Source organism: Elgaria multicarinata, chromosome 8 (genome assembly GCF_023053635.1).
Source record: "Elgaria multicarinata webbii isolate HBS135686 ecotype San Diego chromosome 8, rElgMul1.1.pri, whole genome shotgun sequence".
In the NCBI taxonomy this organism is placed as follows: Eukaryota; Metazoa; Chordata; class Lepidosauria; order Squamata; family Anguidae; genus Elgaria; species Elgaria multicarinata.
This window is the reverse complement of record NC_086178.1, coordinates 44,265,992-44,279,038: the sequence shown is the minus strand read 5'-3', so window position 1 is coordinate 44,279,038 and position 13,047 is coordinate 44,265,992. Positions and strand designations below refer to the sequence as shown.

General features: G+C 42.2%; 1 protein-coding gene across 1 annotated transcript in view; it reads left to right on the top strand.

Moving 5' to 3' along the window:
• CLSTN2 (calsyntenin 2) overlaps positions 1 to 13,047 on the top strand; it is a 491,073-nt gene that overhangs the window by 357,149 nt on the left and 120,877 nt on the right. Inside the window, exon 4 of the mRNA XM_063132243.1 lies at positions 2,792 to 3,000. Coding sequence (XP_062988313.1) covers positions 2,792 to 3,000 — 209 coding nt within the window. The remainder of the gene's footprint in view (positions 1 to 2,791; positions 3,001 to 13,047) is intronic.

The following is a 13,047-nucleotide window of genomic DNA, read 5'->3' as shown; positions in this document are numbered from 1 at the left end:
GGCGCGATTCAAAAGTGTGAATTTCCATGTTAGAATGCTGTGCCAAATGTGAGTTCAAAATAAGATTAAAGAACTATCATTCACTGAGCCAATCCTATCTCCCTCAGACATTGTCTGAAGAGACAAAGGATTGTTCGGTTTCTGGGCTTTGTACTCAGAAACAAGACTCTAACCACGCTTCTGTCAGCATGAGGCCCAGTCTCCCTATATGGATTCCAAATTGGATTTGGGGGCTGAAGAAGACCAGCTGAGACAGGAAGCGGGAGAGGAAATTCACCAAGGCTCTTCAGGAATCAAGGAGGAATCTTCTCAGGAGCTTATTGAACAGGAGGCCCAAGCTCAGAGATCATCTTCCCTCATTTCCCCCCACTAACCCGGGAAATCAGACTTTGTCAGTAGGGGAGGGAGCATTGGAATTGGCAGATCCCAGAGCCTGCTGCAAAAAACAGACAGATTTGAGAGGAGGTGGGAGGTGGTCCTCTAGACTAGTCACATGTCAGAGGTTACAACTTGAAGACCCTCCCTGAAAGAAGAGTCTAGTAAAAGCCTGTCAGGCATGGCGGAAAACCCTCCATTTAGTAGATAGGCAACTGCCTTGCTTTGTTAGGCTAATTAAGCTTAGAGGATAGCTCCTAGCATTCACACTCCCTTCAGGTGTGAAAAGGTGTCTACTGAATAAAGCTTTTGTGAATTGCACAGCAGACCTCTTCATTGTCTCACATCTCGGTGGGAAGGCTTGGAATCATGATAGCTCCCTGCCCTTGCCCTCAATCTCTCATAGCCAGTGCAGTTCTGAATATGCCTCCATGCTCATAAACAGATGGTGAGGATGAGAAAAGGGGGCATTCGCAGGGGAGGAGAGGAGTACTCAGTAGCCTCCATGTTCAGATTGTCTTCATAGGATTGAAGACAATTATTCATTTCAAAAACTTTAGCACATTTTTATTTGGCATTTTTTCCTAAGGTGTTCAAGGCAGTACATTATACTCTCCCCACCCCATTTTATCTCACAACAGTTCTCTGAGGTACATTAGTGTGAAACACAATGACCAATGACCAGGCTCTGGATTTGAGCCTAGAGTATGATACTCTATCATAACATCACACTGATCCAAAAGGGGCACCGTGGTATTCTATGATAAAGATCCAACATAGTTTAGAGAAATAGTTGGATGATGTGAGCAAAGTCTTAGTACATTCTTTGCTTAGATTGTGGCAAACGTTGGCAATCCTAGTTAATCTGGATAAAGGAATCTATTGTTGATGTACTGAATGATTTTGTTGTTGTTGTGTAGGCAAATGAATTAATAATTGACGTTAAACTGCAAAAACAGTTTTAGCCTACTGATTGTTTCTTTTTAAATAATCTCAATATTTAATTATTCTGTCCTTTTATTTTTATTGGTTACTTATTTAAACTATTGTATAGCCCACCTTTCTGCCTGACTACAGATGTAACATCATTATGGACAAACAAATAGAGATTTAAAACACAAAATTACATTCGTACTTACCTGCTAGCTGCCAACTATTCCCTCCAATAGTGTACACAGGTGGTGAGTGCTTAGAGAAATGGACTAAAATTAATGCCACTGAGAAACAAGAGGGAGATATCAGCATGCTCAGGAGAAGAAAATAAATAAACGAAAAACACAACAGGGGCAGTCCCCTCTCCAAAAACACCCCAGTGAATTCTGGGCATGCTCAGTATGTTAGAAATTTTTCAGGTGGGTTGGAGAGAGAGAGAGAGAGAGAGAGGAATTAAATGACATTGTGGAGACCATTGTTGGATGGCTGGAAACCTGAACAGGAATATGTTTTGAATACTGCCTAGGACACTGCTTCAATAGCACTCCAGGACACAATAGTAGCCCAGAAACTAACTTCCTCATTGCATGGCCATGCTTTTCTCATTGCCATTACCAGATGTGCTTTGGAGAAATATAAGGGAATGGTGCTGTGGGAGAGTTGTGCTGATAGGGTTGTGTGAGGCGTTTGTGCTTCCAGTGTTGCCATCAGAGCACAGGCTCAGAATCTAGGAAAGGACTTAACTATTTACTTATCTCTCAATGGGGAAACAAATTTGTTTTAGCCAAATCCACCTGATCTAGAGAGGGGGGCACCTGTCCCTAGATTTATATATTCAGCTGGCAACTTCTTGCAATTGTGCTTTTTCTTCTAGCTGAAAAGCAGACATGGAAGGTTGCTAGTTTGATCAGAGGACAGAATGAGTCAGGGCTTCTTAACCCTTTCATCTGCAGCCCTTTTTCTGCTCAAAATAAGCCACTGGGCTATTGTTCCAACCATTTCTTCCCAAACTTTATTCATTTTACTTTGGTCCCAATGAGGATAACCCTGATGCATTATTCTTGATTTAGAGTGATGAAAATTTAGAAATTGTTCATTGCATTGTTCCATTTTGTATAGCATATTCTTTTGTTTAATGTGAGAATTGTCATATTTGATGTCTCAGTAAAGCAAATAAAATACAGCAGTGAAATGGAAGTTCAAGTTATGCAAGATTTTATTTCAACAGAGTCTCTATTGAAAAAACAGAATTTAATACTCAAAATGATTTATTGTATTTGATCACATTCACCTTTTAATTTGTGTGCTTTCCGTCCCTCCTTTACCCTTTTTATTTAGATTGTAAGTGTTCAGTTAGCATTGCTTTTACTTCATTACTTCATTGTTAAATTTTAAGCATATAATAACTACATTATGAATCATAACACTTCATATTAGTTATTTGAGTTATATTGTAAGAAATTGATCATTCTTTATATTTTAGGGCTGTGGTCCATATCCAGGTAAAGGATGTCAATGAGTTTGCACCTACTTTTAAAGAAAAATCCTATAAGGCTACTGTGACAGAGGGGAAAATCTATGACAGTGTGTTACAAGTGGAAGCCATGGATGAGGATTGTTCTCCTCAGTACAGCCAGATATGCAATTATGAAATTGTTACAACCGATGTTCCATTCGCTATTGACAGGAATGGTGAGTGCATGCTATTGTACATTTATGCATTTGGGGGCCTTACTGTGTCTTCTAGGAAGCACTTAATTTCATGCCTTGGAGTTAATGTGGGGTAAACATGTGTCTGCCTTGCTAATTTTTCTGATAACCACTTTCTGTGATCCAGAATTAAGAGGGGGGTTTCTGGGAAATAATGAGGCTTCTATTGACACTGTGAAATATCAGCTGAATAGAATTGAAACTCAGGGCCTTGATAGACCTGGTGGAAAATCCGGGGGAGAGGAGGGGAGACCTCACGTTATGAATAACGTGAGATCTCGCCCTTATTCACATGCGAGCCGCGACAATCTCTGGAGAGAGTCGTCGCGGCCGCCATTTTGTTTTAGTTTTAAAGCGGCAGCAACAGTGAAAGAGCCAGGAAAGGTAAGTGGGTTTTTATTTTTTAAAAAAATTCTCCTTCCCATCCCCCCTGTCCACGATCTCCTCGCCTTGGCCCCGTTCTCCTTCCCCCCATCCATGATCTCCTCGCCCTGGCTCCGTTCTCCTTCCCCCCCATCCATTATCTCCTTGCCCTGGCCCCGTTCTCCATCCCCTGATCCGCTATGTCCGATGCCCCCCCGCCTTATCGCCCCCCCCGCCTGCCATGCCCACCCAATCACCTGCCCGCCTGATCACCCGCCCCGCCATGTCCGATACCCCCTCCACCCCCCTGGCCATGGTCGCCCCACCCTGGCTCCGCTCTTCCCCCCAATCTCTCCTGCCGGGTCTGCTCTTTCCCCCCTGGCCCCCATCTCCCCCCCCGCGATTTCCGCCCTGGCCCAATGGGCACGGCTTCTCCCAGCTACTCGCGAGTAAGCCGCGTAGCCTGGAAAAGCCACGGAACTAGCTAGACCTTCAAAAGCTCCGGGCTCAGTCCGGGGCTGCGGAAATACCAGGCCACAACTGGTGCTGGTTATCCTGGGCCAAGGGAGGGTTTAGCCCGGGCTGACCCTGGGATCCCCTGTGCATCATATGGACACACAGGGGTGAGCCCCGGTGTCAGCCCGTGCTAACCCGTGGTCTAGCAACGGCCTTAGTTTAGCTCAGAGTGATGTGGGATCAGTAGAGCACTCTTAGGATTTCACTGTTTGTACTGGATGTCTCTTGAACATTCATTTAGTATTAAAAACGATTTTCTCTTTATAAACCATTTAGGGTGTCTACAATAGCATCACCTTGTAGAGAAAGGGAACTACTGCATTTTTAGCAACCTCTGATCTCAGCTGTTATGTTACCATATAATACCAAGCAGCAGCACTTTCTGGGTGTTTTCAGACAATCCTATTTTTTTCAGGTTTTTTTTTTCCCCCCCACAATAAATGTGTAGCCACTATTCATTTATTATAGGTGGTCCAGATGTCTTTTCTCATGGAAGTTTTCTGTCCTGGTAGGTACTGCATTATATCAGCACTCATGCTGTAATATGTGGTGCCTATGAAAATTCAGTGTTTTCCCTAGGCAGTGCATTAACTGAAACTGTGAGTGCTTGAATATGTTTGAATGACTGTCGTAGTTACTCATTGGACAGCATTTATGATACCATTAGTGATTATATGAAATCTAACTCACCCCCTTCACTTAAATGCCAAATGACATTTTATAGCCATTTAAAGGTATTCTTTATAAACAGCCTTTAGCAGCAGAGTGGTTCAGTCAATAATACATTCCTTTAAAAAGTGGTGAGCATCCCCAAGAACATTATTGTACCCATCCCATGACATTTACCGTGAATTAATTAACTTTCATTTTTGTTAGTTCTTTGCTGACTGTACATTTTCCTTTCCCCAATTAACAACAACCACACACACACACATACTCACACCGAGTCCCCCAAAGAGAGCTGTGAACATAATACTGCTGCACATTTTCCCCTGCAGCTGGTATATTTCGCCATCCATCATGTGGGACAAGATGTAGCACTATTGTCTCTTTTTAAAGAGAATCACACGAGCATCACACTAAGACTAAAATGTAGTAGAGTCTTGCTTTCTTTGATCATTTGGCAAAGTCTTTAGATGTTGTAAGAAATGTGACTCTGGATATTACCGTTGAGAAAAAACCATTAATTGCATGAAATTAAAACCTCTGTTTTGTTTATTTCTGAGAATCTCAGCAAGACACAGCATGACCAGTAGGACAGTCAGTAACATATCTTTTCCATCCAAATAATTTAGTATTTGTTTCATTTCAGAGGTAAGCATTTTTATTTCTGATGTTCCATATGAGTATTGCCAGAATTATAAATTGGAAGTGTGAACAGCGCTTTTGTTTTCTCATAACTCCCATTTCATGCTCCATTGGCTTATAGGAAGCGTCTCCCCATTTGACACGGATCTGTCTGCATTTGTGCTGCTCTCTCATAATGCACAGCTGAGCATCAGAAGATAATAACCTGTTAGCATCAGTAAAATGCAAATGGTGGTAACAAGAATCCCCACTCTCATTACCCTAGCAAAACTGGAAGGCAAATGTTTTGAATATGGTACGGAGGGGGCAATCAAGATGATTGAAATTGAGTATGAGTAATCAAGAGCTATTTAGTCTAGTTGTTCTTCATTGGAGAGTGTGGTATGACATGGAATCTTCCAAATGAAGGTGCATGCATTATTCCTTGAATTTCTAGCTGGTTATTCAGTATTCCAGATCGTTTTAGGGTGTTGGGGAAGAGCACATCTTGAGTTTTCTGTTTTCAAATTCTACAACCTCTAGTTTGTTTTGAGTACTCAAGAAAGTTCAGCCACATTACCATGCTTGCTGGGAACATACATCTAAATGTACGTTTTCATGTTCTGGGGACATGCCCTTCATGAACATGAACGGCCCAGGGGAGGAGGTAATTATTCTGATGTTAGGGATCCCCCTTACCTCTACTATCCTGACACTATTCCAGCCAGAGGACAGGCTCCTAATTAGCCTAGTAAAGTTGGCCCAGAAACTTGCAACATTCTATCAAATACATGGGAATGCAATGTGAGTAATGCCAGGAATTTTGGTCTAGGTAGCAGAATGTCCCTTTAAGATACCCTACCCTAGAGTGAGAAATAGAGGCAGGATCAGAGCTTTTTCAGAAAACATTATTTATTGATAGAAGAAAATAAAAAGTAAATTACAGGTTATCTATTGAAATGATGGGTGGGGGAAGAGAGGTGGTGTGAGCTTAAGGCAGCTGCACAGTGATGCAGTGGGAAGGGGAAGAGGAAGAGGTATAGAAAGTAGGAAGCATCCTGTCACCCCCTGACACATTATTAGTCTAGGTGACTTAGCTAATACTATGAATTACTATGGAAGATGTAGCTCTTTCAGGGGCTTTTGCAATTGGCCCTGAAAGAACTATCCCTCACTTGTGCACTGAATCCCATCACTTAGAATGATGGAGGGCAGGGAGGGGGGAAAGCCTCCCATTCCATTCTTCTTTTGCCAGCATTGTTGCTACTCCTGTGTCCCCTACCAAGATGAGGCAAGAAAACGGGGATTGTGTGGGGACAGCTGGGGAACGAGGCAATGAGGACATAGTGAAACTTCTGAGCCACTAGGATTGGCTCAGGGGAAATGTTTACTTCAATCTATAAGCGTTAAATACGTATAAGAGTGAAATGGCAGATGAAGTGTAGCAGAAACCTATACTCACCAAGTTAATAATAATCCAAACTTTAGCCAAAGTCCTAGTAACCCTCATCCTTTGCTCTCATGTGTTGAAAGCATGCTGCCCTGTATACCTTGTTCCTTTACATATTTGTTAATTTTGACTCTTCTAAGTAATGCAGTCCCACTGACAAATAAAACTTTTGAAGGACTTTTCCACTTTGCGGGTACCAAAACTGAGAAACCCTACCACACTGGTTTATTAATTTCTTTGGTTTATTTTAGTGACTAAAGTTTAAGAAAACAATTCAGCTTAATCAATTCCACTATAACTCATACACAGGATGAGGGCTAATACATTGCCTCAAGATACTTCCTCCACCTCATGAGCTGAATTCACATCTGGTAGAGTTATCAAGATATAATTTGATTCCATAGTCCAGGTATGCACACAATGTGTCTATGTTAGCAGGAGCCACTTGCTGCATTTTCTTTAGTAGTAAGGAATGTTCCTTGTATGCCATGGGATCATGAGTGCAGAACATGACCAACATTTAAGAGAAAAATATAGCCCTTGCTTATTGCATCTCCAAATGTACATCTGAGCCCTGCAGAGCTGTGGATCTCAGTTGTAATATTTTATTTCCTTTCTTTGTAGGCATAACATGGTCCTAGTAGCTTCCTACCATGATTAAAAGTGTTTATAGAACTCCATCTTGTACTGCATAGATGTATGCACTTGCAACTTTTTATTTGGCTGTAGGGGATGTGAAGATTTATGTGATCATTGGGAGTGTGTTCATTAAGAGCACTGTGCAAAATGAAACTGTGCTTATAATATAGGCCAACTGTACAGAGATTTTTTTTAATGGCAAGAGTGACTGCCATGCCTTGGAGAGAGAGGTAAGTTGTTAGCTATTTAACTGTCACAAGAATGAACTAGTTTCAGATATTGTTCTCCTGGAGGCTGTTTTCAAGCTGGCGGAGGTCAATGGAAAGTTGATGGAACGTTAGCCATCGACTTAAGTGAGCTTTGAAATGAGGCCTCATAGACTAAATTTAAAATTCAGCACATAACTAGGGTGTACATGGAAGATAACACCATCATAGTCTTTGTCTGTCAACAACCTATGGGGAAAACGTATGATATGTTTCCCCATAAAGCTGAGATTTTGGGGGTCACATCTGTTCAAAACAAAGAATTCTGATTTTAAATGTAAACAATTTTCAGACACATGTAATTTTTTGTTGTTGTATTAAAAATATGTTTTCCTTCCATAAAGATTGTCTTTTGACATAGGCTACACAAAAAAGGAAAGTGACAATAAAGGAAAGAGTAAACTCAAAAAGCTTTTATATGAATGAAATCACTATTGTTGAACTTTACTTTTCTTTGTATGCTTGTGTAATCATCCTGACTTAGGGTAGTATCCAATACTGCTACTTTACCTCTGCTCACAGAGGTAAAGGATGTGCTCACAGGAACCACCATGAGGGCACCAGGAATGAATGTTTTCAAAACAAACTGCAGAAATTAGCAGAAACACTCATTTCCGGAATAGGACAAGTCAGCTGAGTTCCCTTTGGAATGGCTGATCTGCGCCATTCCAAAAATGAGAAATTCTGCTCATTTCTATATACCTCAGGTATCAGTAGGTTCTCATTGTGTTTGTCATAGGTCACAGTAGCACATGGACAGTATTAAATGCTGCCCCACTGTCACTGTAAAAGCTATTAATAGCTACTTTTTTGTTGTGAATGCACATCCTTATAGTAACTAGAATGTAATGCAGGTTGGAGTAGGAGCCATGAACGTGAAAGTATCTCTTCATTTCACAAATTTTGTGATCTCAGATAGGAATAAAGGATGTGCTCCATTTTCATTTTTACTTAACTGAAAGGGCATCTTCATACAGTAGATACCCTAGATAATAGTTACAACGTTGATTGTATTAACTCCCTTTTGGCACAAATGGACCTTTTTCCTTAGCTTTCTAGCTGTACATGGAGAAGTAACTTTGGTTCCATTCATTCTGGGGAAAGAATTATTATTATTATTATTTATTTATATAGCACCATCAATGTACATGGTGCTGTACAGATTACACAGTAAATACAGTAATCTACACAGTAAATACAGATTACACAGAAGAGATAAGGCTCTCCTCTCTGCGCTCAGCATACCCTGTAATGATTACACATCCATCCATCCATCCACCTGTAACTGAATGAGGAAAAAGTAATTAGTAGCTGTATGGTACGTGAGCTTCTAATTTGGCTCTCGTAAAGCACCTGAAGTAGGCACCCAGGAAATGCTGATGATCATTTTTTTAGATACTCCACTAGCCTAATATCTTACTAGTTAGTGTTCAGTTTTCTTGAGTTTCTTATATTTACCATAAATTACAATTCAAAAAGCTGTATATAAAGTCCTGTAGATTTTTAAATATTGTATAAGTTCTTGGACTTCATACTGTAAGTTTTTTTGATTTGGACAAGATCAGTTTAAATCCAAGAGCTTGTGTCATGTATGTAGCACAAAGCTAGGGGCATAAGAAGTAACTGTATTCGTGATCAATACTAATCAAGTATTCGTGATCGACAAATATTTAGAAAAAAACCAAATGACCTTCCAGTAATTTAATTTTTGTTACATTAAATTTTTGAAGTACGTCTAAAAAAAACTTAATGAACTTTAATTTTTAAAATACTTATAATGAACACTATAATGATTTTTAAATCCTATGAGATGGTAAATATTCTAAGGGAGTTCCAGAAGCTTACTAATGTTGATTGAGCCAACTTGAACATCTGGGGAATTGTCCCTGCAGTTCATAGCGTAAAACAACAGTAAAGAGAACAAAAAGGAGGAACACAAAGGAATATGCATAAAAGGAAATGTTAATCAAATAAAGACAGCAAATAAATAGTAGGAAGATTACAAATGTATGAAAAAGTCAACCAGTAATACTGTATCATGTGCTAACTTGGTTGGCATAATATGAACAGTGGGCAGTAGCCAACATTGCCCCTCCCCCTCTGCTGATTTTGTTATGCCAGCAGGACCTACCACTGGTGCAACAGGAAGCTAGCACTTCCTTGAGGAACCCTGGAAATGAGCCAAAAGGCTTGTGTCCAGAATGGGACAGCTCAGCATGTCCAGCTGGTGTACAGGCCTCATTGGATACTCACCATTATATGTAGACAATTTATAGAAACACTGTTGTTTTTTGTAATTTAATTGAAAGATGAGATCAGTGGTGCAGAAGAGATTCAGAGCAAGTTAGTCACATATTTATTCTTTTGAAATCAATGGGACATATTAGTTATAGATAACTCTTTCCAGTGATTTCAATGGAACTAATGTGTGACTAACCTAGCCTGGATCAAATCTAATATACTTTGTGCAAGTAAGTTCTTATACTGGGAGAGCAATCGTAACCCCCACCAAAGCATGGCTGAGGAGTTACACTGAAAGCCCCTTCACCGGAGGATAGGAGCTCCACCAGTGGGGTAGCACATCCACCATGGAGGGCCCTGGTGCATCTGCAAAAATCTCAGCAAGTGTAGTTCCACCATCTGTGTTTCTGCTGTGCTTCTGTCTGGAGTATGTGGGGGTATGAGATGAATAAATCAGTCTATATGCAGGGCCAGTGCCAGACTATTTTGCACCCTAGGCAGGTGAGCTGCTTTCACCCACCCATCCCCACCCACCCCAGCATCCCCCACCCCAGCATACCTAGGTGCGGGGCACCATCTCGCCTGGCCAGCTGAAGTGAAGCCAGGATGCTGGGGTGGGGGGGACGGCTGGCCAGCTGGCTTCAGAAAGGCACGCCTGGAAGCCGCTCTTCCAGAGCAGCTTCCAGCTGGGTGCACCGTTCCAAAGCTGCCCACCCACTCCCCCAACCCAGCGTCCTGGCTTCAAAGCCAGCACCCAGCTGGAAGCCAGGACACTGCGGCGGAGTGGTGGGAGGCAGGCCAGCTTCAGAAAGGCACACCCAGAAGCTGCTCTCCCAGAGTGGCTTCCAGCCGGGCACGCCATTCCGAAGCCACCCACCCACTCCAGCGTCCTGGCTTCGAAGTCAGCCCCCGGCTGGAAGCCACTCCTGGCTTTGATGCCAGGATGCTGGGGTGGGTGGGCAGCTTCGGAACGGCGTGCCCGGAAGCCACTCTCCCAGAGCGGCTTCTCACCAGGTGTGCCATTCTGAAGCTGCCCGCTCGCTCCCCACCCCAGCGTCCTGGTTTCGAAGTCAGCACCCGGCTGGAAGCCGCTCCTGGCTTTGATGCCAGGATGCTGGGGTGGGTGGGCAGCTTCGGAACGGCGTACCCGGAAGCCACTCTCCCAGAGTGGCTTCTCACCAGGTGTGCCGTTCTGAAGCTGCCCGCTCACTCCCCACCCCAGCGTCCTGGTTTCGAAGTCAGCACCCGGCTGGAAGCCGCTCCTGAGCTGCTGTGGGAGAGCGGCTTCCGGGTGTGCCATTTGGTGCCCCCCTTACCTTGGCGCTCTAGGCCACTGCCTGAGCTGCCTCTATGGTAGTGCCAGCCCTGTCTATATGCAGTCTGTGTTAGTTTGATATATATGCAAACATAAGTTTGTTCTATCAAATTTCCCCAGTATTGTACTAATTTTGTTTAAAAAAACAGTATGACAATTTGTTTTTATTTTTCTTCTCAGCTTTCTATAATATATACATTTTGTACGCACTTTTCATAATATACATTTTTATTCAGTATTTTAGCTGACAACTACATCACAAAATTTGGAGAAGTGTGGAATTTGAAGGAATTGTCCAGCATCCCTAGTTGGAAGGGGCAGGGGGTGGGGGCAAGGGTTGACAACTTTGGGTCCACTGGATACAAACCTTCTCATGACTCCAATATGATCGTGGTTCAGGTCCCCAACCAATGGCATAGGTATTTCCCTTTCCATTGCTTTCAGTGTACGGCTGTATTCATTTTGACACATGTCTACTGAAAAAAATGAATCCTATCAAGATCCCACAGTTAAATGTTTGTCAGAGGTCCTACAACTCCCAGGGGAATGCTTGAAATTTTAGGACTTCTTTCCATCTAAACATGTATAGGATTGAGCCTTTAGAGTAATTCCCAATAATAGGAACAAACTGTTGAGTAATATCATGGTAATGCACTTTGGCCAAAATAATGTGATTCCCCCTCCTCCCTGGTATACTCCCCCCTCACTTGGTTACATCCTCCCTACAGGGTTTTGATATTTTTGAACTAGATTTCAAACTTTTTAGCTTTAACTATATATAGCACGTATACTACATAATGGTGGAAGCAAACAATGGAAAGTTGCTGGAGTTTGAATGGGGACTCATCAGTCAACAGCACACTCCTGAACATTACTTCTTCATCAAACCTAAGATATTTTCAGTTCTAACTCTCATCTCAAAGCTGGTGCACACAGAAATCGAGGAAACTTCCATTATAAACATCAATGTGTGACATATAGAAAAATAAGAGAAATCTCATACGATAAACGGTGAGTTTTCTTAGGTTTATCATCATCATTATTATTCTATAGATGTAGTATCCAGAAAAAAAATACAAATCTGGGATTTATACAGTAAGAAACAAACAAAATGTAAGAAATCAGTTTGTATTAATCCAGAATCTAAAATTGGCACCATTATATCTGCTGGTGAAGTTTTCCTGTCCTGTTGGATTGCTGGATTGGCATAAATATTGTTATTCCTGTTCTCAGGAACTTCTGTATTGGTACAATAAGGCTTAGAACAGGGATATATATTATGGCCTAAACTACACCTGCTATTTATCCCAGGAGAATATCGAGGTCATACCTATGGAGCCACATGATGCACAGCTGATCCCGGGGTGAACCGGGGATGACCACTCCATTCTCTTGGCACTGCAGTTATCATGATTTTTTCCCATCTCTTGGGGCAATTCTGAGGTCCACAGGTGGTGTGTGGGCCCCTTCCGAAGTCACTGTTCCCCGCGAGTAGTGGGCTCAGCGAACAGGCAAGCAGCTGTGTGGGTGGAATCCATGGGAGTGAGGGGGAGAGCATTTTTGTCACCTCCTGAATGGCTCTTAGCATCTTCTAGCACCGAGTTTGTTTGTTTTTTTTTGTTTTTTTTTAAGTAATGGTACCTTCGTGCAGGATCACTGTTCCACAATTGTCTCCACTTTTAACAAACAAAAAACCCTTTGCCCCAGAGCAGCCCTCTTTACTTCTGGGAAACTCGCTGGCGTCTGGCCCCTGAGGGATGATTCCAGAAGTACAATACTTCTTGATCATCCCTCCCCCCTTTCAAAAGGCTTCTAGCTGTAGACGAGGCCCAGGCCTCTAGGGATTTCTTCTATATACTATTTAGTGCTATTTTACATACATGTCACACGAAGGCCAAGAGTCTTACCTCAGACTAAGTGCGTTGAAGACTCAAGGTGAAATATTACAGTGG